The sequence below is a fragment of the Lepisosteus platostomus genome, chromosome 26 (genome assembly GCF_059453375.1).
Source record: "Lepisosteus platostomus isolate fLepPlt1 chromosome 26, fLepPlt1.hap1, whole genome shotgun sequence".
NCBI classification, from domain to species: domain Eukaryota; kingdom Metazoa; phylum Chordata; class Actinopteri; order Semionotiformes; family Lepisosteidae; genus Lepisosteus; species Lepisosteus platostomus.
In genome coordinates this window covers 8,973,533-9,000,574 of record NC_142636.1, presented here as the reverse complement: position 1 = coordinate 9,000,574, position 27,042 = coordinate 8,973,533, and the positions used below count along the sequence as shown (strand labels likewise).

General features: G+C 50.5%; 2 protein-coding genes across 2 annotated transcripts; both read right to left on the bottom strand.

The window, feature by feature from the left end:
* Positions 1-1,291: 1,291 nt before the first annotated feature.
* Positions 1,292-8,129, bottom strand: mcl1b (MCL1 apoptosis regulator, BCL2 family member b). Its single transcript, XM_088621145.1, has 3 exons — positions 7,447-8,129; positions 3,443-3,693; positions 1,292-2,538 (listed from the first exon to the last, which is right to left on the bottom strand). Exons 1-3 carry the CDS (start codon positions 7,958-7,960, stop codon positions 2,422-2,424), a joined length of 882 nt encoding a protein of 293 aa, XP_088477271.1. The 5' UTR covers positions 7,961-8,129; the 3' UTR covers positions 1,292-2,421.
* A 7,701-nt stretch (positions 8,130-15,830) lies between these two features.
* ensab (endosulfine alpha b) lies at positions 15,831-27,010 on the bottom strand. The gene is made up of 3 exons (XM_088621146.1): positions 26,785-27,010; positions 22,892-23,014; positions 15,831-21,674 (listed from the first exon to the last, which is right to left on the bottom strand). Exons 1-3 carry the CDS (start codon positions 26,839-26,841, stop codon positions 21,504-21,506), a joined length of 351 nt encoding a protein of 116 aa, XP_088477272.1. The 5' UTR covers positions 26,842-27,010; the 3' UTR covers positions 15,831-21,503.
* Positions 27,011-27,042: the final 32 nt, after the last annotated feature.

The following is a 27,042-nucleotide window of genomic DNA, read 5'->3' as shown; positions in this document are numbered from 1 at the left end:
AAGAATATTAACTCATGTAAGAATGAGATGAATTTGAGCCGTTCGCTCCCAGCTCTTACACACATTGGCGCTTTCACCTTTTTGTGAAATAAACCCCTCTCCCACAACTTGGAACTAAAAACAAAGCTCAAATATTCCACCTGAGCAGCTGCTTGGATGAATTAAGGGTGCGATCCTCAGGAAGGGGGGCTGGACAGAAGACCAGCAGGTGTGTGGAGGACCGGGAGCTACAGCCGCAGACCAAAAACCCGAATCGCTTTCAACCCTCGGGACCTGCATTCCCTTACTGGTGCAGGTGAGCTCATGGACAGGAATGGTGTAGCAAGAGGAGGCCCTCCCACCACGTGCAGCCTGGTGAGCAGTTGATCGATCCCAGGATCTCCCCCAGCCGTTTCCTCTTGACAGAAGCCAGGGTGTCCGCGTCAGCATCACGGCTGGCATGTTCATTCGACTCCATCTCTCGGTGTAGAGACGCGCCTCCTGTTCTAGGTTTTAAATGCACTTACCTGTCGTTCCCACCCGTGTCCTCACATCCGTGTTTCCCTGTTCTTCTCTGGTCCCGCGTCCCGGACTGTACCTAGCTGCTCATTTCAGGACTGATTCTAGAACAACTGTAGTTTCTTTAACCCGGTGACCAAAATTGTACGCTAGATTCTAAAAGGGAGCTTACAAGCACATAGTGCAATTTTAACAAAGCCCCCGATTTACATTCTGTACGAGATCCCAACGTGCCTTTTTAGTTGCTTCGTATTATCTAGCTGGAAGACGGGCACGTGTCAATACGAACACCTGGGTTTTATAGAAGCAGCCCCCTCTAACTCCACATGTTCATTCTGAATTACAGTATGCATTTAGAATTAAATATTCAAGCCACAAGGCCTCTTCAGCACCAGTGAACCAACACTCGAAATAGTGAAAGGAAACCTGCATGTGCATATCCCAGCATTCCCAACCCGGAAAAGGCCTGAATGCCCTGGCACGCCCGCTGTCCACCCTGACGAGAGACGCATGGAACCAGCAGCCGCAGAAACGGGCTCTTGGGCTATAACAAACCACTGAAAGACCGTTTATAAAAGGTCATCAGCAGAGGCCGGATACCACTGGATTTGTGAGAGAATCCGGACAGAGAAGAGAAAAATGTCCAAGCTTAAGATTTGCTGGAGAGGAGGACAGCAGAAAATGAATTCTCAAAACTCCATTTTCTCATGTGTGTGGAACAGATCCATTTCCAACTGGCACATCTCGACACCAGCCCGAAGATGTGTAGCTAGAGAAAATGGTACAAAATTCATCATGATCGAAGGGTTAATTTATTTGAATGAGCCCAGTACAGTGTTGAGTGTTATGCATTACAACTTGCAAAGATCTACAGTTTAACTTTTGTTTTACAGATTGGAAGATGCCGTCATGAAGGTCTTCTGCTGGAGAGGAGGAACAATTTTCCCCAACAAGGATCCCTTTTCAAAGCAGTTTCCTTGAAATGCACGACAATGTAGTGCCAGAAAGCAAGAACGGCTTAAAAAAAAAAGTTGTGAAACCTGCTGGAATGTGTGTATTTCGTCTTTTGGTTCGGTTCCGTGCACTGAAAGCCGAAATGACCTGACAGCTGTTGGTTATTTGAGAATGTCCCCCAAAGTCCAATTAAAACATATCCGAACACCACTTTCGTTCCATATAACAGATTTAATATAAAAATAATCTTATTTACACACTTAAATTAAAAAAAAAATAATTTGTTCCCCCCCCCCCCCCAGACAGAAACGGGCTCTTCCGTAAGCAGGGCGAGACTGTGGGAACGAGACTGGGGTGTCACAGCGCACTGCACGCCAGCAATACTGATGCCTTGGGCTTACATTCATACAGGGTCAAAAAGTTAGCTGCATCATTTAAACACCATCCCCCCCAAAAAAAAAAAATCAAAAAAAAAATCAAAGCAACCACTTCCATCATCCATGTAGTGAGTAATAGATTTCGCCTCAACCAAGTCCTGAAATCACACGATCCCCATCTTCCAACGCTCCACCCAAAATCCACAAAAACCACGACGCCCCGTGTCCGCCGTTTCCAGGGATCAGTCCTTGGTTTCCTTGCCTAGTCCGAAAGCACCAAAAGCCAGGGGCATGGGCGGGCGGCGGCGGTTCCATTATGGGATCAGTTCGGAAAAGCCTGCGCCCCCCCGCCCCCCCCCCCGACCTGTCAGAGGCCCTGTGTTCCTCCCCATTTGTGGGGAGGCCATGGGGAAAAAAAAAAAAAAAAAGGATTTCGGGGCTGTTTTCAGCACGGGAGACCACGTTCCGGTGGTGGTGGTGGTGGTGGTTGTTCTCCTCCTCTCAAGTGTGGGAAAACGACTGACGACTACTGCTGCTGCTGCTGCTGCTTCTTGTTGCATCTCCTCTTCCTCCTCTTTCGCACAGATGCGTCTCATCTGATCAGCAGGGCCAGCCCCGCGCCCAGCCCCGCCACCCCGGCAAACGCCATCAGGGCGTTCCTGATCGTCGACTCGGGGTCCTCCACGCGGAAGAACTCCACGAAGCCGTCCTGGAGAGGGAGGGGAGACAGAAGGCACAGTTAAAAAAAAAAGAAAAGAACCACCGTTGATTGCAGTGAAACCATCAATCCTGGGACATGTGGGTCTTTAGCAGCCATCTTCTGGAAACAAGTTAGATGCTGAGAAGCACCAGCCCAGGATCCTAAACCCATTGAACACTGATGTTTACAGTCAGAGAAACTATGGTTTAGGGTCCCTGTAGGACTGTAAAAATGAGAGGGGGTCTGGAATAATGGTTTAGGAGGGGAGGAGGGAACCCGGGTTGGGACAAGGGGAACAAAATCGGCCCAATGCACAGGACGGCGCTGTCGGAAAGCCCGGCTGCCGGCCCACATCAGGGAAACACGTAGGCCGCTCTCGGAAACCAGAAGCGGGCCGGGTTTAAAATAGCACCCGACGCAGGAAGGGAGCTGAATAATGCAGGAGCACCTGGCGTGCCGGAGTAGGCAGGTGACGCGCTCGCCAGCCAGGGCACAAAGGGAGATCAGGTTACCAGCAGCAGCAGCAGCTCGGGTTACTGATGAGCCGCGGGAGGGAAGGAGGGGAGCTCACTTTACAAAGTCACCCTAGAGCGCCGGCGACCCAGGACTCACGCCATTTCCGTTCCGAGAGCCCGGATCGTTCGAGGGAGGCCAGACTTCCCTGCCTTTACCGACAGGAGCTTTCCACTCCCTGGGGACAGGGACGAGCCGCCTGCGCTCGCTGGAAGGCAGCGTGCTCTGCTCTAGGCCTGCTGTTGGCTTGATGAGTGTCACGGGGAGTGTTACCCAACATGCACCTGCCCTGCCGCCTTCCCACCTGATCAGGTGTCGCCGGACCGAGCTCCGGCGCCCCCCCCCCTTCCAGGAAAGCCGAACCAGCTGCCCGGCCTCCGCCCGCGTCTCTGGTACCCACCCAGCCTCGGTTGTTCAGAAGCCACTCGCGCTGGTCCTGCAGTAGGTAGTTGGAGATCGCCTGGCCCACCGCCTCCACGCAGCTCTCCCGGCCCGAGTCCTTCATCTGCTTGGCCACCACCGCGCCGAACGACACCAGGCTGGCGATGCGGCCCCAGTTGGTCTTCCCGTCGCTGAACAAGCTTTTGGCCACGCCCGTCACGAAGCTCACGTCCTCACCCTTGTTCTCCAGCTCCAGCTTCGCGATCATGCCTGAGGGAAGAGGAAGAGGGTTTCAGTTTCGGCTTCCAGGAGCTGCGCCCCCCCCGCGCTCATCCACCGGCTTATTGGCACAAAACGGGCCAGAACGCCCCCCCGCTGTTAAGGATGAGGGACGCTTTGAGGCATCCGAGCCGAACAGGGGAGATTCTAGAAAGCCGCAGGGCACGTCCCGCTCGGAGAAGACGAGCGCTTCTCGAAGATCGCGTCTCTCTAAATCCGGTCACAAGCCTGGAGATCAAACCGCGCCGGAGCTGAAGACGGAGGTTCACAGCTCCAACCCCACAGGAAGTCCCGACACGAGCGACACCAGACCCCAGGAGGAGGTGCCCTGACCCGGCTTGACATCCAAGCAACACAGTGACCGGCTGCCACTGAGGACACGGCTTTTCACCAGACCACATCAGCAAATGCTCCTGCTTGATGCAGTGTGCTCTTCCAAACACAAATGCCTCTTAGGACTTCTGTGAAACCTTCAGTAGCTCGGGGCACCCAGGAGCAAAACCAGGTCCTGCCTACTAACTGAACCGCAGGGCTGGGGTGAATGAGATTACAGGCTCTAGAGATCCTCAGAGGCCCACAGGTCTGTGGACAGAGGACTCCCCTCATCGGGCTACAACATGCTTTTATCAACCAGAGATCACCAAAGGCCGACTGCAGACTCGAGAGCAGCAGCAGAAGCACCAGACCAGGAGCCCTCTGTCCCCCGGAGCCTCGGCAACAGGGGACGGATCGAGCCCGCTGGTGGGTTGGACAGGGAACCAGCCTGTAGTTCAGCCCCTGGGCTGAGTCACCCTCCGTTGCTCAGGGGGAGGTCAGAAATGAGACCTGCAGCACTTGAGCCTTCAACCCGAGTTCACAAGGGATCACACGCCTCCCTTGACAACTAACGCCAGGTAACCTAGCCAACACTGGCTAATGGGGAGGTTCACCGCGATGGGGCCTGCTTACTTCCCTGTCCACACAGACACCTTGACAAAGAGTTGAGGACGGGGCTTTAAGCATCCAAACACTTGACCCTACAATAAAAGAGACTTGCATCATGCTATTGCACCACTGTCTGAGCCAGAGTCATGTCAAACAGGATACTGAAACCGCCAGCCCAACCAAAACCTCAGAGTTTCAACGTCAATAACAGAGCCGGGACCTCCTCGCACCGCGTCTCGGGTGTTTAAGCGCAGGCCAGGCTCGGGACTGTCCACGCAAGGACGCGCTCTCTCGCACCGAGCGACGCAAGGCGTCAGGCCACAGGCCAGGCGGCCTTATCAGGGCTCGGCAAGCCGGAGCGGAACTCGCGGCCCCCGCCTCCGTTTCTGAGAAAGCCGCCTCTAGCGCGCGGCCGATTCTCAGAAACAGGAGGCGCGCGGTTCCGGGGGGGGGGGGGGAGGGCGGCTGGTTGGAGAGCGCGAGAGCGCTTCGACTCTGCAGGCGCGAGGCGGTGGTGGTCGCCTGCGCTGCTGGTCGGCCCGGATACCCGAGAGACAAAAAAATAAGGCTTTGCTCTCCCCCCACACACATACAATTAAATTAGCAACAACTGCCGATACAGGTAGAAGCGAAACCAAGCCTGTTTTTTTTTTATTTAAAAGACCCGGCTACACTGCGCCAGTCGTGGATAATTATAGCATTCTTCGGGGTGGATTACGATTAAAAACCCATGAGGCACAACGCCCATCCGCCGGCCCCTGAGGTGGGTCAAAACGCTCAGTGCGCGAATCACTCCTTCAGCTGAAGACCAGAGCCTGGTTTTGTGTGGAACGGCAGCAACACTGCGTATCCAAGGCCACCCCCTGCGATTTTTATGATGTATCCAAAGCTGCGGCTGTAGTTATGGAAAAAAAAAATAACTAAGAAATGGTTCTCTAGCAGATTAGTGTTGCGAGGGTGAAACTTGAGTCATCCCCCGTGACCGCACCGGACTGCGCCCTCTCCGGCTTTTTGCACAAAACAGGCCAGGACTCAGTGACTCACCGTCTGACTGGGCCACAAATAAGTTTATTCCCCTCAAAAGCAGATGCTATTAAAATTGCTTTTCTTACGAGAAGGTCTAATTTAACACATCAATTTCCCTACGGGATTAATAAAGTATTATCTAATTTCCCCCCCTGTTAGCGATGCGAGGCTTTGAGGCATCTGATCAACAGGAGAGATTTAACAAAAGTTGAGGTTTGAGCCACATTCTGGGAAGATGCTGTATATTTCTGTGTTCCGGGGGAAGTGACGCAATGGCTGATTACAACCAACTCCCCCCCACCTTGTGATCCCCACAAATCTTCAGCCCCCCCCCCCCCAAAACTAAAAGCGTTTCTGGAAGTGACCTGTTTAACTGGAACACACCCCCGCCTTCATCGCTCGGGGCTTTAAATGCGACATGAATATAATCTTTTGTTCCGCTCCCCTCACACAACCAACCGTCTCAATTAAACACCCCCCTCCCTGCGCCGCCTCTGGAAACCGACACGGTATTATAATGAATTAAAAACCGAGCCTGGGACGTCTGCGGGCCGTTCACATGTAATAGTGGATATGTAGATCCACAAAGTTCTAAAAACAACACGAACGTACTCAGCCCAATTTATTTTCTCTTAAGCAGCTTTAACAGATCAGATCTACCACGGCGAACAGTACCATGGAGACAGCCGAAACGTTGCGTTTCTTTTCTTCTCTTTTCAGCCTGAATTAAACCTTTACTCGTTTATTATCGCTACTCCTCTGGGCTTGAATCTCCCCATCCACCGCGGACATATTACCCACTTTCTCTAACGACCAAGAGCGCAGTATGCGCGGCGATTAACGATAAAGGAACAAGTTAACTGGTTTATTCCAGGCTGAAAAGAGAAGAAAAAAAAAAACAACGTTTCGGCTGTGGAGCCTTCTTCGGGCGTAAAACAAGATGGGGCAAAAGATGGATTAATGCTAAATACGAGACCCCAGCTCTCATCGCGCCCCCTCGCCATTTCCCCCTTCGACCCAGGAACAGCCGGAAGTGACGTGTCCTATTGCGTCCACTACCGACCTCAAAGACCTGCCTCTGCCCCACCACCCCCAAAAAAACAATAATTTCCCACGTCCGCTCAACATTTCCAATCACCGACGTGCTTCCCACATTATAAATCTTCGGTATACTATCTCCTGTATACGGCCCTCGCCCCAGGAACTTGAACTCCCCCTCCCCCGCTGATTACGGAAACTGCTGACGGAAGACAAAAGCGAAACTTGCCGAATTAATTACCGCAATTAGTCACTTTTGTTTACCAAGCGAAAAATAAACCCACAGCGCCGACCCGACTGCGTAGCATTTAAAAAAAAACCTGCAGTTAAAAAAAAAAGGCACCGGGTTATGAGAGATTTAAACAGTCCTTGCTTCCGAGATAAAATCGCGGTCTTACCCCAGTCGCTTTGCGCTACACTTAGTGGGGGGGGGGACCCGTAAATTGTTTAATGCAAAACAAAAGAAAACAGTTCAAACGGACAGAATGATGTTGGTATTACCCCCCCGGCCATGTCGATTCCCAAAGCACCGCATTAATCCCGCCGAGAACAGCTCTGAGCAGGCAGGCCCACACAACTGGACTGGATGTACAATGCGAACACCCACGGAAGAAACCAGCACTCGCCTTGCACAGAAACGTATTGCCGCACAGAAAAGTACGGATTACACCACTACGAAATGCATCCAGAAGGAGAGGCTTCACTTTAAGGCGCCGATACTGTAATAAAACAAACACCGCAAGAAAAGACCCCTACCGTGGTAGGCGATCTGATGCTTCGCCACCACACTGTCCACGACGCGCTTCAGGGTCTCCAGGGCCTTGCCTCGGCTCCGGCGGTGCGGCAACCCCGTGTACATCTGCAAAAAGGTCCCGATTAACTCCCGGGTCTCCGCGTTCAGCTGCCCGTGGGCCTCGGAGAGGAACTCGGGGACGCCGCCGCAGTCCAGCGGGGTGTCCGGAGTGGAGGGCAGGGACCCGCCGGCGTGGCCGCTCTCCGGGAAGTGGCCGCCCAGCTTCAGCCCCGCGGGCAGCGACCGCGGCGACTTGGGGATCCAGGCGCTGGTCGCCACGGGCTCCGCCGAGTAGTTGTCCAGCTCCTCCTCGGCGTAGTCCGCCTTGAGCATGGGGTCCAGGACAGCCGTGCGGGCGGCGGACCCGCCCGGACAGGGCCCCAGGCTGGCGAGGCCGGGGTGAATGGTGGTGGCGTTGGGGCAATAGAGCTGTATCACGGCGCTGGCCGAGGTGCGCTTCAGCGAGGAGAGGCTCATGGTTCGCTTGGGGGTTTGCAGTTGCTGATTAATCCACACAAAGGTTCCCTAAAAATTTAGCCCTACTCGATTACGATGGCTAGAGAAAACGTTAAAGACTGCCCGATTTTCTAATGGAAAAACTGGCTCAACCTTGCCCTATGAGTCGGATTGAAGCACAAGGACAGCGCAGCGACTGTATTTATACAAAAACTGACGTCACCCTATCGTCACATCTCTTATACAGGCTGTAGGTTTCGTTACTGTTTTTTTTTTCAAAACACTCGCCTGCGATTTTCCCCTGGTGGATTTCGAATATTTTTTTTCTGAAAAAAAATAACAGTCCCGTTATCAATTTATCGCTTTGAAAACATAAAATAACCGACATATTGTAGGGTATGTCCACCGTTTCGTTATGCTGCGCCAGAACCCAAACGTTGTAAGAAAGTGGCGGATTTAATTTCTCTATTAACAAAAAAAGACTGGTTTCCTTTGAAGACCTGGTTCACATTTAGAGCGGGTGCTTTTTTTTTGTTGTTTTCTTTTTAATTGTTTTTTACTCTGGGGAAAATTCCAGTCGATTCCAGTAGCGTTTGTCCGGAACTAAAGTCATGGAGCTGCTTTACAATTAACAGCTTAGTGAGGAACAATACAAATAAATAAAAGATCCTTTGCGCATCTTACAGTGCTGGAAACTGAGTACTCAGCTGATCCTTTCTCTGCGTGAGCTTTGAGGAGTCACTTTGACTCCTTATTGGAAGAAAAAAATCATTTCTAAAAGTAAAACTCCAGCTATTAGCTTTAAAGCTAATAACCCCTGAAGACTCTGCAGCATGAAGAAAATGACAGGAATGTTCCCAATTAGGAAACCAATAGTGACAGATGATGATCTTCAGTTTTCAAATGAAAAGAATTTGCCTTTCACCAGGTATGATAAGACACACCTGACCTTAACATTATCCATGTCACAAAAACTTTTCAGTGCACCAGTGTGCGTTCTGATTTTCAGTGCACAGTATTTATTCTGAAGTTATTCACAAGAGACGTAGTTCCAGTGTGACAACCAATTTTCCTGATGTGTGCAGACACACTTACTATTCCTGTAGTATGGAAAACCTCCTATGTTCCTATAATCCTAGACCAGACCCGTCCCCCAGAAAGCCTGTCCAAGAGAACACAGTGATTTCAGGCCGGCTGCTCTTGCGTCAGAATTGATGGACTCATTGGAGAGGATCTTGGCTCAGGATGTCTCCCAGTCAGTAAATGGTAAACGTGATCCAGATCATCAGTTGGCTTATAAACAGGTAAAGGATAGAGGATGCTGTCATTCCCTTCATTCATGTGAATGTCACTCTGCAACTCCCAGCTGGCTAGCCACTGAAGCTCAGCAGGTGTGAGCCTGGTCAGTACCTGGATGGGAGACTCCTGGGAAAAACTAAGGGTGCTGCTGGAAGAGGTGTTAGTGGGGCCAGCAGGGGGCGCTCACCCTGCGGTCCATGTGGGTCCTAATTCCCCAGTATAGTGACGGGGACACTATACTGTAAACAGGTGCTGTTCTTAGGACACTCCACTTAAAGTGCTTTACAGGTCATGAGGATCCCCTCCACCACCACCAGTGTGCAGCCCCACCTGGATGATGCACCAGTACTCTCCCCACACACCAGCTCTCAGTGGGGAGGGGAGCAGAGTGATGGAGCCAGTTCATAGATGGGGATTATTAGTAGTTCATGATTGATAAAGGCCAATGGGAAATTTGGCTAGTACGCCTGGGTTACAACCCTATTCTTTTCGAGAAACACCCTGGGATTTTTAATGACCGCAGAGAGTCAGGACCTCGGTTTGACGTCTCATCTGAACCCGTTCACAGGTTGTGGTGAGCTGTGTGGATTCCTGCAGGACTAGTGCAGAATGACAGTGTATGCGTTGTTGTCTTTTATGTCATGTTTTTATTTATTTTGACTGTAATGTGGATACGTACTGCCTGTAGAGCGTTTGTAAGTCTCTGTGTTGTGGAAAACATACCTGGCAGAAGAAGTTTCTGAGAAATGCTGTTCGGAGACAGCAGAGTACGATTCTGTCATAGCATATTGTATCCCATCATTCCACCCGATGTGCAAAGTCATGCTTTTTTTCTTACGTTGTGTCCTTCACCCCTCCCCTTTACCCTTCACCTGCAGTGGGGTCAGTCGCTAGGCAGGGCCACAGCACCAGCAGGGGGCTGAGTATGCTGTCTGAAGGGCGAGTCATCCTGTCGTGCTGGGGACAGCACGTTCCCTTGTCAAGGTGGAAGGCGAAGACGGGACACTGGCCTGTTTCACCGTCACGGGGCAGGGGGCATCTGACCCCCGGGGCAGCAGAGAGAGGCCACTGTGTGACTCAGATCCCGGGATAAAACTCTTCCCTTTCCTTTTGTCTGTCTTTCCCTGCCCCCCCCCAGACTCCCAGAAGGTCACACGATCAGCTGGCTTCGTGGATGTGTTCCTCTGGAATGTGAAACAAAAGAACACCCAACTGGGGCAGCCTCAAAACTGAAAGCCTTTTTTCCATACTGCCTTTACTTGTGATAACTCTCCAGAATGTCTTTTTCAGCAGCACAGCCGATGCTGGCAGGGGCAGCTTGTTGGCAACTAAGGCTTGGCTCTGGGTTCACGCATCCGTCTGTGTGGAGCTTGCGTGTTATCCCCAGCAGGTGAATATCAGGTTCAATTGGCTGCTCTACACTGTGCTCCCCCCCAGGTGCAGGGCAGCCCCAATCCCTCATTTTCCTTGAGAGTGGCTTTCATGCCTTTCTCCCATACAGCCAATTTCTGATTCTGGGCCACCCAGACGGATACTTTATTTTATCGACAAATATCTTTTTCAAATTGTTTTTGAGCTTTAAAATGGACCTGATAACCCCCAGGGACCCGTATCCCGGCAGTCTGAGATGTGTGTTGCTGTGAGATAATGTCACGTCTCAATGAAGCGGAGAAGGCTATTCATCCTCCGGAACAGAAAAATTAGCAGTCAGTCATCTTCTAGAGTGTGTTTTCTTTCTTAGCAATCTGTCCTTATATAGATTTCCAGTAATCAAGCATGGCAGCAAGGAATCTGATGCTCTCGACAGGGCATACAGTGTTTATACATGAACCCTTGGTTATTGGCAAAATGATCACGTCATAAGTCATAGTCTGACCATCCTGGGGAATATACTCATTATATCTTTTCACTATGGTAAGTCTGGGGGTGAGGGAGTTTGGCTGACACCAGTACTCTGCAGAGTGTTTAAGAAAGAAATACGGTGCAAACGGTCTCTATTTCTGTAAGTTCCTGAAAGTTTACCACAATAAATCTACCCAAGGGTTCACAGTTTTCCCATGTTTTCCCCATGTCGACAGTGTTGTCTTGGTGCGGCTTTTATGGTTGTGTCATTGAATGCTGTATCTGTTTTCCCATGGTTTGGCTGAGCCTAACTTCATTTTACTAAACTTTTAAAGGGATATCAAATATCACCTTTAACAAGGAGACTATTGTGCAGTGCGGAACTGTAAGCCCGAGCCTGTAACTATAACTCCTGCTTATTAATGGCAGATATATTTGTATACTGTATACATCTTATATGTCCATGCAATTGCACAATCTCCCATTATTTCAAGTCTCAGGTCTCCAGTAAGGCAGTAATGTTTCTTGAACCCATTGAAGAGAGGCGTGTAGACATGCTCACCTGCACAGCCCCTTGACTCACGCCAACGTCCACTGCGCCTAACAGGAGAGTGAGTGCTGATTGGAGGAGTGGAGCATCCTGCGCTGACATCACAGAAGCTCATGGTTGGGAAGGGATCTGTCAAGTAGCAGAAGTGGATGCTATCCCAGAAGCCTAGAGAGAGGCTGATGAAGCCAAAACCAGGTCCCACTCAGCCTGTCCTGCGCCTGTGCATGGAGGGATGGACAGTGACAAGACCTGAGCCTGATGTCTGAGCCGTGGCCCCCAGAAGAAAAATATCTTTCCGTTTTGTGTACTAAAATGTTATTGGAGGTAGAGCTCTCTTTTTTGGAGGTTAAGGAGGGTCCCACAAATGTCGGCCTGCCCACTTTCCTAAATCCCAGCTCACCTGAAGCTGACACATCACAGCTGTGCCACTGTCAAGCTTCACCTATGGGATGAGTCCTGCAGGCCCTCTCTTCTGAGGCCATCAAGCCACTGCCTAACTTTCAATGGATCTGCCATCGATAAGAACATAAGAATCTAAGTCACAATACGAAGCCAATAGCCTCACATACAGTAGCTTGTTTGGGTGCCAATAGCTAACTAATCCAAGGATCTCATCCAGTCATTTCTTGAAAGATGCCAGGGTATTAATGTCCACTACATGGCAGGGTAGTTCGTTCCAGACTTCCGCCCCCCCTTTGTGTAAAGAAGTGCCTCCTGTCCTGCTCGGAGGATCTCTTCCAGTCATTTCCTGAACGGGGACCAGGGTATCATTTTACACTGCACGGCCTGTTCCAGACTCCCACCACTCTCTGTGTAAGGAAGCGCCTCTTGGTCTCTGTTTTAAATGAACGTCCTTGCAGTTTCCCTGTGCCCTGTGCAATCTAGTTTGTGATTTTTATGATTGATTCTGCGAGTGGTGAGAGGAATGGGGAGGCTGTTCCAAACTGTGAAGATACAGTATCTATATATGAAGAAATAAATATTTTGTCAGCCATCGATGATCAGTTCTAGTTCCCTCCCAGTAAAAGTACGGACAATTGAACAGAAGTCGTTCATGTTATCTTGTCGGAAGGACGTGTTGCTGAACCCTGACACATGGCCAGATCACAGACTGGGACATTCGCTAAAGATCAATTTTTCTTTCTCTTTCTTGGGAATGCAGTTTTGATCTTTTCACATCATTCTGGATTACTGACCTCATCACCCCCGCCTTCCTGGAGATACAGTACGTCATCAGAAGGAACTGGGATCGTTTTGATTGATGCCTGTCTGGAGTTTGAACATGACCCCCCCCTCCTGCTGAGAGATAGGAGCGCCAGGAATTTAGATAAGGGGTTTGCTCAAACAGGGGACACAATGTGGGAATTTGATTGCATACCATTTTCATTATCAGTCCAATGACATAATCTCAGAAAAGTACAAAGTGTTCCTGGGGCAGGGCGCTCAGGCACAGTGGAGTGGCCTGAAACAGCCTCAGCATTCATGAAGGGAAACTGGGATCTACATAAAGTGTAAAGCACTACAGAGGCCTTTTGGTGCTTCAGCAATGATACACACCTTTACAGCACCGTATTCTTCTTACTGCTAGTAGTGATAATATGGCTCTGTGGCTAAGGATCAAATCCTGTGGCCAGCAGAGGAATATTACTTCATTGGGCCCCTGAGCAAGGCCCTTACCCCCAGCTACTCCAGTGGTGCTGTATAAATAGCTAACCCTGTGCTCTGACCCCAAGCTTCTCTCTCCCTGTCTGTGTGTCTCATGGAGAGCAAGCTGGGGTATGTGAAAAGACACATTCCTAATGCAAGGAATTGTTTAGGGCCAATAAAGTGATCTAATCTTATCTTAATATGTTTCATACATGTTGTTATCTAAGGTGACTAACAATCTCATGACCTTGCTCAATTAAAGGAGTGGAATTGTTGCAATGGCATTGCTAATAGGAAATGATACACTCAGAAAATAAAAAAAGGACACACACTAAAAGTCAATAAGTCAATGGAAATCAATCAGAAACAGTTATGAAACCTGTAGGAATTTAAAGTCCTTTACAGATTATCGAACTCTGTCTGGATGCAAGGCTGTTTTTGTGCTAAAATGCTGACAGAGTTTCATCAATCACAGCGGAGTACTGCATATTGCAAACATGGAAACATGGGTTTCAGTAACCTTATAGAAGATTAAAGTGGAAAAGAGTACAGGCGTGTCTGTAAGTTTCCATTCCAGCAAGCCTCTTAACGACCCCAGTCTGCTCATCATTGACTTAACTGGAGCAATTTACCAGCTTCTCCCAGCTCTACGACCGGAGAAAAGAGTCTGCAGAGTCACTTTGCTCTGCCTGTGTATCCGGATGCGGACGGAATCAGGTTTTGGAAGCACTGTCCCGGAACCCCTGCTTCACAGGAGAGGTGCGCGGTTTCCTGGGACATTTTCAAAAACCCAAAAGGAAGGGGGGGGTCCTTTACAGGTCATGGGGATCCCCTCCACCACCACCAGTGTGCAGCCCCACCTGGATGATGCTCCAGTCCGCCCCCCACACACCAGCTCTCAGTGGGGAGGAGAGCAGAGTGATGAAGCCAGTTCAGAGACGGGGGTTGTTAGGAGGCCATGATTGGTAAAGGCCAGGGGGGAATTTGGCCATGACGCCGGGATTACACCCCTACTCTTTTCATGAAACTCCCTGGGATTTCTAATGGCCACAGAGATTCAGGACCTCAGTTTTACATCTCATCTGAAGGACAGGGGCTTTTTACAGTACAGTGTCCCCATCACTATACTGGGGTATTAGGACCCACACAGACCACAGGGTGTGGTCTCCCTACTGGTCCCACTAACACCTCTTCCAGCAGCAGCCTCAGCTTTCCCAGGAGTCTCCCCTCCAGGTACTGACCAGACTCACACCTGCTGGGCCTCAGGGGGCTGCCAGCTGGGAGCTGCAGGGCGATACAGCCGCTGGCCAGAAACGGCACATCACAGTCCAGAAGAAACAGCAACAGCAAGACGATCTCAACAAATCCAAGCTGCAGGGATGATTCGAACGTGTGCAGAAGGAGGATGTAATGTGATGTGAGCTTGTCGTCCTTCAAGCTAGAGGCGCTCACCCTAAAATCACCACCCTTGAAAGCCCAGAAACACCTCGGTTTAGAACGGTAAAGCAGGTTCAAAGTTCAGGGAGTTAGGGGCCATCTGAAATGATGGTTCTAACAGATTGTAGCTCTCAGGGCTCCTCTGTACACTGAGCCAGATGCCGAATTGACTTTAACTCACATTTTTTTGACAAGCTGTTGACGTCTGTCTTCTAGTCTCTGGAAGTTGGGTGATTTCATTGCTGGCGGGGGCCGGGATGGAGATAGTTAAATAACTCCATTTATTTTGTGTCTTTAAGAAGGACATCGCAGGCTGATATCTGCTTCTGAGCTCGGCAGCCTGTTTTCTGTTGTTGTTTTTGTTTGGTAAACACGAGCTAGGCGGCAAAGAACACAGTCCAGCGGTAGTTAAGCAAAAACAACATTTAGTAACAGTAATTGTTTACCAATGAAGTCATGGTTACTAAATAAAACCGACAATTCGGGTGATTAGTTTGTTTTTTTAATCAGCAGAGGGGGTTCTAAGAACTGTTCGTGAAATTTCCAGAAATCCCCAGAGCCCGGCCGCAAACGCGCGGCGCTGACGCGGGTCGTAACAGGAAAGCGCACCTCTCCTGACATCTAGCGGACATATTGTGATACTACAAGTCTCCACCTGGTGTGTGTGTGCCCTGTGATGGACTAGAGTCCTGTCCAGGGGGTGTCCTGCTTTGCGCCCAGTGCTTGCTGGTTCAGCCTCCAGCACCCCCACCACCCTGTACTGGATGATGATGTATTTGAAGTTGAAGACAAACCATATACTGAAGGATCCAGGGAAATCTCACTTCAACAACACAGCTGGGCAGCTTGTTCCAGGCACCTGCTACCCTTCCTGTAATGCTGCGTCAAGAACACAGGACCCCCTCGCCTGACGACATGTGTCACGTACTGGAGAAAAAAAACATTCACTATGCAGTGGCCAGGTTCTGAATGTTAAAAGGCCCCTGAACGGAAATTTGCCATAGTGTCCTTAATAAAAGCCAGGTATGTCCTGGACGAGCTATCCAAATCTGAAATGCATTTATTGTTATGACGAACGGCACCTGCATCATGACAACAGAAGCTCCCCACACACCGTTCCAATTAATGTAAAACTTTATTTCAAATACAGACGAAAAAAATGCTTTTTCCTCTTCCCGCGTTTTCTATTATACATTTGCGCCTTTTGTTTAAATTAACCCCCCCCCCCCTCCTGACTCAACATCCATGTTCTAACCTGACACATAAAGCCCACGTTAGCAGACATCTGCACCTCTCAATCCTTATCATCCCCGACAGGCGCAAGGCTGGAGTTAGGTTTGAGGCTGGGGGAGGGGGGGGTGGTGGTATGTTTTTGCTGTAAATCTTGGAAATTTCACGACGGGAGAAACAAGGTGACTGTGCAATTGCATTCTGCTAGCCAGCGGTCAGGCCCGAGGACGACTCTGCTTTTCCCACGAACGGGAGAAGACGGTGGTCTCGGCCCACATCGCACACACCCTGCACCTTGGGTCTACACCAGCCCATCCGCTTCCAAATTTCCCCGGCTAGCAGCTGCGGTCACAACTGTACAAAAGGAACAAAAAGTGCCTTAAATCTGTCGTTATGTGTACCTAGTTCTTCGATCTGAGTTGCAGCCCTTTCATTTAATTTCTTCGTCATGTGTAAACCAACAGCAGCCCTCCTGAGCCATGCGGGACAGGGACTCAACCCCCCCTGTGCAGCCAGAGAACAGAATCAGCTATCAATTAGAGGTTGAGCCGTCTGGTGGCGTCTGGAGAGAGCAGCAGAAAGAAGCGAATGAGGTGTGAGCCAGTTTGAAACTGTATAAAAGTGCATGCCAGGAGAACTCAGATTGGCTGTTTTTTTTTATTTTTGTTATCGTTGCTTCACCATGCGAAATCACAATCACAAAATTAAAAAAGGCTCCTTAAAGCGACACACCAGGGGTTAAAGTGAGGGGACGTGCATCATCGTTGCACCTGACAAGGTGCGTTACTGACTGCCTTCCTCACATGCACTTCCTGGTTATCTGCTCTGAAAAGTCTTCCTAGAGGCTGTTATTTAGCTTTGTTGCCAGAACAGACAGGGCAAACTGAGCTTTTAAGCTAAATCGGCAAAACAGCATTACATACAGTGCACGTCACTGCAGGAGACCAGAAGGTAAATCAAGAGGACATCTGAAGTAAACGCCTATGGGTTCTCTCACACCCCCGTTGCATGCGAACTCTGAATGGCGGCATTAAGATATTGGAGATGAAGGGCAACTTAAAAGCCGACGGGGGTGTGCATGTCAAATCTGACACATTTCCCTACGAGATTCACACAGTGCACCCCTGTCCTCCATGCCGTGGACACCGTCAGGGAGTTAAAGCACTCTGTATACAATGGTGCACTATGGGAAGAGCTCAGCCGGCTTGAAACCACCTCCAGGTCACCGGCCTGTAGGCGAGGCTTGGCGGCTCTCTTACCGCTCGTCACCGGCCCTCAGACGAGTTCTACTATTCCCGACAACTGGCTTTTCCACCCAAAACAGCTCCAAGGAAACTGGCTTCTCCGCACACGTTGCTCAGCGGGGGAGAGGAGAGAATGAAACCGCGATAACTGACAGGCCTCCAGACTGGCTTCGCTCTCCACAGCCCGGGCAGCACCCAGGATCTGAGGGCGCCCCCCCCACCCACCGGGGCGGATGACTGCCTGCCGAGCGCGACACACGCAGGGGCAAACCGGCCCAGAGGGGAGCAGGGAGCCCAGCACGGATCAAGCACCAGGGGGCGCCGTCGCCCCCACCAGGGAGGCCAAAAGGCCCACCGGCCGAGACTCCTGCTCTGCGGGAAAGAGCGGGGAACCCATCAACGCCAAGGAGGACAGGAAGCGAGGAAGAAGCCTCCCCCGGCAGCCGAACGCGCCGGGAAAGAAAAGCACGAGAGGAGTTTTCCTGGAGACATCGGCCGAGGAAAAAAGAAACAAAAACAAAAACAAAAACAGAAGAGTGTGCAACTATTTACAGGACGACCGCAGCCAGGAACCGAGCGTATCACGGTATAGTACTAAAGGAGAAGAAAAAACAAAAAAATCAGTGTGTGGGGAGGCAACACAGCAAATGCAAAAACGTGCACACTCCCCACACGGAACAGGACTTCTTTTTCCTCAGTCAGTCTCGGAGTGGTTCCCAACCCTGGGACAAGGAACCATGGTTTTAACAGGTGGCCCCTCTGAAGCACAGGCTCTACTGCTCTGCCCTCTAGTGGAGTGTTCCGGTAATGCAGGGCCTGTCAAACATGGCGCACAGGCTTCTACAGCGAGCTGGAAGATAGAAATGCGGATGTACAGCCTGGTTCGGGTCATGCGCATCCCCAAAAACCTCTCCCTCGAGCAGGCGGTCCATACGGCAAAGCAGTCTAAGAGAACTCCTTTGCCACGCGTTTTATTTCAGCTTCAGGTTCAGAACTGATCAGAGGCCATACTTGCTCAATAACTCGCGCTGCAGGGCAGATGCGCAGGCAGCCTGGAGCGGCTTTATTCTAAAAAAATACTCCCAGTATTCCTCCCCTCCTCCTCCTTTTCACTGGTGCAGAGTAACCCGCCCTTGCCACCTCACGCGACAGCAAGACGGGGTTGTCGGGGACCACAACGCTCATTCACCCCTATTGCCTCGGAGCACCAACTCCTTCTACCTCCGGACCGATGGCATCACACCAATCAGAGATCCACAGCTCGCTCCTGCGGGGTGCGAAACACAGTGCCGATCGTGTCACACTCACCCCTCCCTGCCCCCAGAAACTGTGATATGTGCGAGTGTAGTGTGTGTGTCAGGGGGCGGGGGGTGGATTTTTAAAGCCCATGTGGGCCCATTCCCGGGGGATAACGGCGGTGTTGATCTATTTGTCAGTTTGGCGCGACGCTCAGGAGGGTCTGACCTCTGCGTCCGGGATGCTGCCCTGAGGTCAGAAGGGGGCGCAGGATCCCAGCAGCCTCTCCAGCGACAAAAAGATAAATAATCGGACAACGACGAAAAAACAGGAAGCAGAGGCTGGGGTGGGCTGCGGCAAGTTGGCAGAGAGCTCCCGATTTTTCTCCCAATATGCCCGCCCACCCGCTAAATCCAAACTCCGTGCCCGAGCTCGGCTTTTCCTCTTGGGAAAGTCTACCTAACGGGAACGGAAGATCCAATGATGATCACGCACACACTCCCTCCCGCGATCCAGACCTGAGCCATCATCAGGTCATGCTCTTCCTCGGTCTTAATAACAGGCTCCACAAAACGCTATTCGGTTTGGCCATCGGATAATTTCCCCCCCCTTCCAACTGGAGCTCATCTCAACGAGTCTTTACTCATAAATTAAAGCCCTCGCTTTGCAGAGTTTCACTCGGGATCTCCTCGTTTCCAAGGACTTCCCCTTCAGGGAAACGGAAAGCAAGGTGGATTTCTTGGAATGAGACGGGCTGAACCACATCACTGCTGAGGTTCTAGATTTAAAGCCGAGACGGGACCAGACGATTTACAAAGAACACCACCATGAGTTCTATCTCACCTGGGTCGGGTCAGCACGTCTCGAGAACCCAAGCTGGGTAAACGCATTAGACTCAAAGGCGTTATCCCCGAAGGGCTTGAAAATGACAAAGCAAACTGATATGTCAACCCAAGCTTAGGATTAGATCTAAGTCAAAACACTGGCGTCTTTTCAAGCCATGTAAATCATATTAAAAAATGAAAATTCAAAATATAACAGCGCTATGAACTTTCCTTTTATATTTAGGTTCTTAAAAACCAGCACAATACATCATCAGAAACCCTCTTTATGTTTTTTTTTTTTAGCAAAGTCAACTTCCAGGGTGTTGGACAAGACACAAGTCCCCAGAGAGTCAAGCAGTCTTTTGTAGCACAGATGAGACAGGAAAAAGACTCCCCGAACGCTCTCATCCATCAGAACCTTCTGATCCCAACGGACAGCCAGGAAACATGGGGATAAGGGATTCAGGGGGGATGCTAGGGGAGCAGGAGTTCAGTTAGCAAGGAGTCCCTGACCCAGGACAGAAGATGTGTAGAGTGTGGAGCCACAATCCAGACAGCACGCAGTCCCACTTAACCAGAAGCAGCCAGGGGAGGCAGGGGAGAGGGATAACAGCAGCCCAGCACCTTTTCTGGAAAGGCCACCAGCACACTCCGTCCGGGCTCTTCGGATCACCCCGGGATCAAAGGGTCACTTCCAGCCGGCCGAGCTTCCGATTCCTTCAGCTCCCGTTCTGATCCATTTCCTCTTTGCCCCAGCCCGGCCCCCGGGACGCAGCCTGGCAGGAGCCGGAGGAGGAGTGCTGGGGGTTCGCCTTGCCCTGGGCCCACACCAGGCCGCCAGATCGCGGTGCTGCTGTCAGGGGTGCGTGCGGTGGGGGGGGGGGCATAGGGTGAGGATGGGAAGGTATGGGGAGGTCGAAGGTCGAAGGGGAGGGGGCGTTGCCTTGTCGCTGTTTAGGGCTGTTTACTCCTCTCCAGAAAAGGCAGCATTAGGAACAATGCTCTTCCCAGTGACCCTAGTGACCCCAGTGACCTCCAGAACTGTCCAAACGCCCCCCTTTTAAAAAAAAAACACTTCCAGAGCCCCCTGGGATACGTACTCCTGAGTTACAGAGCCATCAGAGGCCCCTCACCCTCCTCTTCATCAGCCATACACAAGCCTTCGTTCACTAACAGGCACAGAACACCCCCCCAAATCTGTAACTTCCCTTCTCCAGATCCAAAACAGATCAGCTCCCGGGCTCCACGAGCAGACAGGGAAGACAAGACTCCCCTCCTTCAGAAAGTCCCCAAAGCTGGGGGTTAAGAGTTTATTCTCCTCTTCAAGGCATTCATTTTTACAAGCCTGGGAGATAAAATCAAATTCTTTTGGGCCTAGCTACATCACCGCGAAAGGAAAAATATTGGACACCACAGGAGTGCGGGGTGGGGAGTGGGGGGTATCAAGGATCACATCCCAAAGAAATTTCACTCCGACATCCGGCCAACGTTAGAATCCTGCGAAGGATCCGATCAACAGCTCCCTTGTCGATTCCATAAAAAAAAAAAAAGAGAGCGCTTGCATTCCTGCCGCCACTTTGCAGGGCTCTCAGCCCTCCAGCGTTTCCCCCAACATCCGCCCTCCTCGTTCCCACATCCCTGCTGAGGCTTTTACAAAAACACTTCGCTCGGGGCGGGGAAAAAAATACTACACTGGACGAGAGGAATCAGCCTCCCCCCCCCCTCCTCCCCTGTCCTCCTGTCAAGTCTCGAAAGCAGCTCTTGATCCCCACACCCCCCCCACCCTGTCAGGAGACTGGAACACCCTCCACAGGGATCCTTTCGGCAAATTCGGGAAATATAGTGTTGCTTGATGCCGTAGGGAAGGGGGGAGGTGGGGGGGGATGGTTGGTCAGCCAAGCATGCATTAGTGTGTCGGTCTGGCCTGCCCTCACCAAGGCACCCGGCACCCCAAGACCTGGGGCCTGCTTACAACATGGAGGCGTCGAGTGAGAGTTTTGGGGGGAGCTGCACTCGTTCTCGCCCCACCTTCCCTCCTCTCATCTTCTGCACCACCCCTAAAAACCCAGTGCAGCGCATGCACCTCCAGAGCATGCCCCCCACACACCCACCACAACGCCCCAGGGAAACCTGGCAGTGGACAGAGGGAGATGGCGAAGGCGAGGGGGCGAAGGGGGGGGGGGGGGAGGAGGAGTGTGCAGGGGGGGGAGGACGGGGGGAGGGAGGGAGGGAGGGAGGGAGGGCAGGGGCTCCTGTTAGCCCGCCAGCTTGCTGGTCACCAGCGAAGACTTCCTCTGGGGCAGGTCCTGCGGCGTGGGAATGTGGTCGCCCGTCACCAGGTTCTTGTCCGGCCCGGCCGCCGGCAGCTGCTTGTTCTTCATCTTGGCTTTGGCCATGTTGTAGTCGCCCGAGTCGAAGTACTTTTGCTGGAAAGGCAGGAGGCAGCGGGGGGAAAAAAAAAGAAAAAAGAATGATGACATTGAAAGGGGGCCGGAGTCTTGGCCAGAATCAGGGGTCCCTGCGGCCCAGGTCCAGTCCTGGAGAGCTGGTGCGTCTTTAGGGTTTCTATAAGGGTCTATTGACTCTCTGCGGGTCTCCAGAACCAAACGACGAGCTCTGGGTGACCGGGCCTTCTCTGTCTTTGCTCCTCGCTTGTGGAACAGCTTCCCCGATCATCTCGGACCAACAGCTTCAACTGAGACCTTCAGCCCAGCAGGCCTGTCAACTCCCAACACCATGATTACCTGTAGCTTTCCTTCTTAGAAATGTTTTAAGGTCCTTTACTCTTTTAGCTTTTTTTTTTATTTTGTATGTGAAGCACACTGAGATTAACAGCAATGAAATGCGCGATGTAAGTGAAAATAGATTATTTGAAAGCAGCAGCACCCAAACGTCTGGAAACGGGCGATAAACTGGTCCCATTAAGCTGATAATGAGCAAAATTAGGTCTTTAAGAGCGGAGCTGGAATGAAACTGTCCGGACATATCGGCCCTCTGGGAACAAAGCAGGACCAATCTGTACAGGGGAGGAGGGTACGAATGCCCGCTGTGTAGCATCTTATTCCACTACTGGTGTTTGCAACCCACAGAACCTTTACTAAGGAACCAGAAAAGGGCAACATTTGTTTTGTTTTTGTTTTTTTTTTAAAATCAAACTCACAGATCTTAACATGGGGCTTCACAATAAACCAGAACATCAGCCAAGATCCGGCAGCTCGTGAGACGCGAGGCAGATCCTGCTGCAGGCATACGGGAGTGTGACGGGCTCCTTTCTCTGTCCATCACGCTTTCCTGTCTGCTCCTTCTCGGCTCTCTTTAAACACACCGTCACTTCCCAGGCTCTGTTCTGCGCTTAGCTCCTGGCCACATGCACAAGCAGCTTCTGTCCTTCTCCTGCCGCCTCAGCAGCCTCGCCGAAGGCTGAACGGGAGAACGTGTTCGCACGGGAAACGGCAGCGTTACACAATGTTCTGGTGCCCAGGTGCAACGCTGGGGGTATACAGGCCTGGACTGTGCAGGTACCCTGTCTACCAACCTTCTACAGGCTCTTCATAAGAAAGCTTGCACTCACCCCCCCCCCTCATATACCCCTTTCTTGTATTGATTTCAGGAGGAAGATGGCACTCATACCCCCCTCACTTACCCCTTTCTGTAGTCTCTTCATGAGGAAGTCGGAGCCCCCAGGTTTCTGGCCCAGGTTGGGGTACTTGGCTTTCAGCTTGGCCTCTTCTGCCTTCACTGGGTTGGAGTCCTTCTCCTGTGAATCCTGTCCAGCCCAAGAGACACAACCGTGTGAGAGGGGGTCTGTCTGCAAGACGGCGTGCTCCGGGGTCCGCTCGAACTCGTACGGTTCAAGCACGCGCCGGGGGGGGTTTCGAATTTCGACCCACCCCTCTGCCCCAGGCCAGGAGGGCTGCTGCAAGTTCAGCCCCTCGAGTCTCCCTGCAATCCCCGAGTGTCAGCTCACTCCTACATCAGGCTCCCGTGATATGGCTGGAGGGCCACTCCTTTGCACCAAGAGTGGTGGGAGTGTGGAAAAGCTACTCAGCCTGGCTTCTTTCAAGAAACAGCTGGATGAGACGTTGAGATCACTTACCTATTAACTACTAAAACGGGCTGGATGGGCTTGAAATCAGCCTCCTCTCGTTTGTACCCTTTCATAAGTTCTAAGGAGACATCTGCATATTTCTCCATATGCACCCCCAGTAGGGTGTGGCTTTCAGTTTTTAAGCTGAACCCCAGGTCTATGTCCCGATACAGGACCACTCCCCCACCAAGAGCACAGAACTATGGCTTTCAGTGTAGGGGGCTGATCTCCAGGGCTGCAGCTGGAGAATGCAGGGGGAGTGGATCTGAGAGACCTGCAGTTAAGCTCAATTTCTGAGCGTCTTGTGTTGGCGTCAAAGCAATGCGGGTTCAATACAGTCTAGGGATGCGCCGATATGGAATTTCTGGGCCGATAGCGCTAACCGATAATTAACAGCTTGTTGTGGCCAATACAGATACCGATAACCGGTAATGACTTCTTCGCATTTTAAAACAAGTTCACACTATAATCCACAGCTGATGTGTAATGAGGGCAAGAAAGCTAAAACTCTGTAATGACTGATCATTGATTAAAAAAATTGGTGAAAACACCACCAACATTTTCACTCTGCAGCAGCTGTACTGGACCCAGTTGAGTGCGTCAGCGCGCGCACATAAAAAAACACTAGTTGCACAAACACAAATAGGGCGCCGCATGATCAGTTTTAATGATCAGCTGTAATTCCAATATAGGAACAATAATAGTAATTAAGTTTTCCTTTTTATCAGAGAATATAATCGGCCTCCGATACATTGTGAACCCCACAGACAGTCTCTTGAGACAGATTGTGTTGGTTCAGCGTTGAAGACTCAACCAGTTACAAACAAGGGTTGGAGCACCGAAAATAAGAGAGTACTCTGTCTGCATGAACCTGCTTGTATGCAACTAAAAAAAAACCCAGGCCTTTTAGAGAGTGCTTCTCTGACATCTCCCTCCCAACTCGCTTCCTCACTCAGAGTGTCCCGAGTTGCAGCTATGCTCTTCCAAGAAATAGGGCTGCCTGAGATCCTTAAAAGACCACGTGTAACATTGAGAACAGAAGCACAGATTGTTGTCACTGTTGCTTTACTGCAACTCTGTGTAAAAAGAATTAAAAAAAAACCCTAATGAGAGGCTAAAGTCGAGTCTCTGGCCTCAACATTTTCCTCCTATCACCTTCCTTTTCCTGCACTGAGATGCACATGACCAGGAATCTGGAGTCACCCCAGTTCAGACCCTGCGCTTGTTCAAGAAATCATTCTGCACTTCCAGAGCAATAACACATCAGAACAGGGGCGTCCAGCTCCGGTTCTGGAGGTCCGGTCCGTGTGTCTGCTCTTCCAGGCCTCTGTAAGGCAGCAGCATCACCAGCTGTGCTGGAAGAAGCTGGTGATCCGGTCCAGTCAGGCCAGTAACCTGCTGCAATGGCTCACCGAGAGCCGAGCTGGAATGGGAACCTGCAGCAGCTCTCCAAGAGCAGGACAGAACACTCTGGCTTTAGAAGCACAGCAGGTCCCAGGTGGGTGAAGTCAGAGCTGATCTGTCCACAGCAGTGACGATGGACTAAATAACATGAAATCGGAGGTGAAAAGTTGCTCTTTGTTTCTGCCCCTACCCCCCCCACCCCCAAAAAAACAATCTCTGGAGGAACCAGTGCAGGGGTGTCCAACCCTGGTCCTGAAGTCCAGTGAGTCTGTAGGGTTTCTAAGTCTATTTGAAGCACCAGCACCTGCAGAGCTGGGAGAAGCTGTTCACTTGGTCCAATGAAGCCAATAACAAGCTGACTGACCTCATGAAAACTGCAACACAAACGTGGACTGGCCCTCCTGGACCAGGACTGCCCGCCCTTCACCACAGTGTCATCAGCACCCCAGACACACTGACTAATGCTCCGAAACAGGGTTTTACTTTCTACCGATATTATTTCTCACCACTGTTACTTTGCACCACCACACCTGTGATTTCAAGACATCGATGCACCCTAGCCAAATCGAATCCCTTAGAAACCACGCACCCCCCACCCCAGCACACCAACTTTCCTATTTCTGACCCCAATCTTCTCTCCCCGTCTCTCTCTCTCATGGAGAGCAAGCTGGGGTCTGCGAAAAGACAAATTCCTAATGCGAGAAATTGTTTAGGGCCCAATAAAGTGATCTGATCTTATCTAATATTTCTGCTGACAGCAAACGTGAATTCAGCCACCCTAAGTGAGGACGGTGTGAGCTTTGCTGAGGTTCATGGTGGTGATAACCGGATAACCCTTTCGGCGGACGCAACAGCGATGGGGTAGCGTTTTGAGAAGCCTGTCAGCAAAACGACACAGACTGATCCGTCGGCTCGCCGGTTTTGTTGAACGTTTCGCCGAGATGTGGTCAACTCCTTCGCAGCTAATCGGGTGACGCTGAAGCAGCAGGAACACAAAAAAGGCGGCCTGTCGTGAGTGTCGTGTATTTCACAGCGTAAGTCACATTTGTATACACAAATTCCCCGACGTCGGCGACTGCAGATCTAATTGTGTGTTCGCAATCTGTGTCATAAATGTTTAAGAGCGTTTTCGGTTCTTATTCCGATGCACGGATTGAGAAGTGACGTTTCAGTGCAATGTCCTTTACTTAGGAAGATAAAACGATGGCCTTAGGATCTCTCCTACACATTTTACAACGCCTTAATCACTTTAGGGCGTATAATCCTTTTGCCTATAAAACAGCGATGTTATACAACTACACACACACATATATACACACACTGTATAAGCTTATACAAGCTCTCATTTAGAGGTCAGGTGAGGTTGCTAACAACACTTTCTCAGAAAAGGCTAAGAGATTAATAAGTGTCACATGCATCAACAGCAGTCATCCAAAAACTTGGACCTCGGCTTTGGCACAATAAAATGATGTTTGCACATCTTAGTGAATTCCTCCTCATACGCGTTATAGTTTGTTCTGTCAAGACAAAATGACGCAATTGTAGCGAAGACAATATTGTATATTTTTAATTTATACGGCTTTCATTCTCCTCTGAACTTTACTGAATTAGACATAAAGGATTTCGAAAGACCGTCGACAATTAATATAAATATTTAATATATTCTGATCTCCCTAAACCCACTGTTTTTTTTACCAACACAACCGGAAAGGGTGCCTCGCACCCCAACAACACAATCAGCCAATGGGGTCGCACAACACGCTTAACCGACAGCAGCAGTAGCCAATTGGGACGGGGAAAGCCCGAGAAAGAAGGTGGGATTTCCGAGTTTAGCCCAAGTGAAAAAAAGGCGTGTGGAAGCTGTCGATCACGAAATTTCCAGAAGAAAAAGTGCTTCAAACTGTTAAATACTTGCACTGACGACAGTTAAAGAAGGCCATTAAAAATATTATAGACGTTTGTGATGCATAAACGCCTCTAACCCTTGCGAATGCAAAAAGACAAGGGATGTTTGGATATATCCTGTACCATGAAAAATATCCTACCTGTTTTTCTTCGCCAGATTCCAACTGTGTCTCTGATTCTTGGTTTTCTGACGACATTTTTTTCTTACTCTGTATAAAAAATATAACACACCTTTTCTTCGTCTGCAGGAAAAAAAAATAAATAAAAGGGACTTGAAAGAATTCCCCCTTCTCTCTCTCCTCAACCCAATTCGCTTCTGCACAAATTTTCTATTCAGTCCAAAATGGCGAATGACAACGGTGACATCATCGTCGGGATCGCCAGCTTTGTGAAAGACA

Bases quoted from the DNA above. Each gene is read 5' to 3' on its own strand.
- mcl1b (XM_088621145.1), bottom strand. From the start codon at position 7,960: ATGAGCCTCTCCTCGCTGAAGCGCACCTCGGCCAGCGCCGTGATACAG. The intron at 3,694-7,446 runs GTAGGGGTCTTT...CTCTTCCCTCAG, and splicing joins GCATCAGATCGCCTACCACG to GCATGATCGCGAAGCTGGAG. The intron at 2,539-3,442 runs GTGGGTACCAGA...CTCCCTCTCCAG, and splicing joins TTCTGAACAACCGAGGCTGG to GACGGCTTCGTGGAGTTCTT.
- ensab (XM_088621146.1), bottom strand. From the start codon at position 26,841: ATGTCGTCAGAAAACCAAGAATCAGAGACACAGTTGGAATCTGGCGAA. The intron at 23,015-26,784 runs GTAGGATATTTT...TGGGCTGGACAG, and splicing joins AATCTGGCGAAGAAAAACAG to GATTCACAGGAGAAGGACTC. The intron at 21,675-22,891 runs GTAAGTGAGGGG...CTGCCTTTCCAG, and splicing joins TGAAGAGACTACAGAAAGGG to CAAAAGTACTTCGACTCGGG.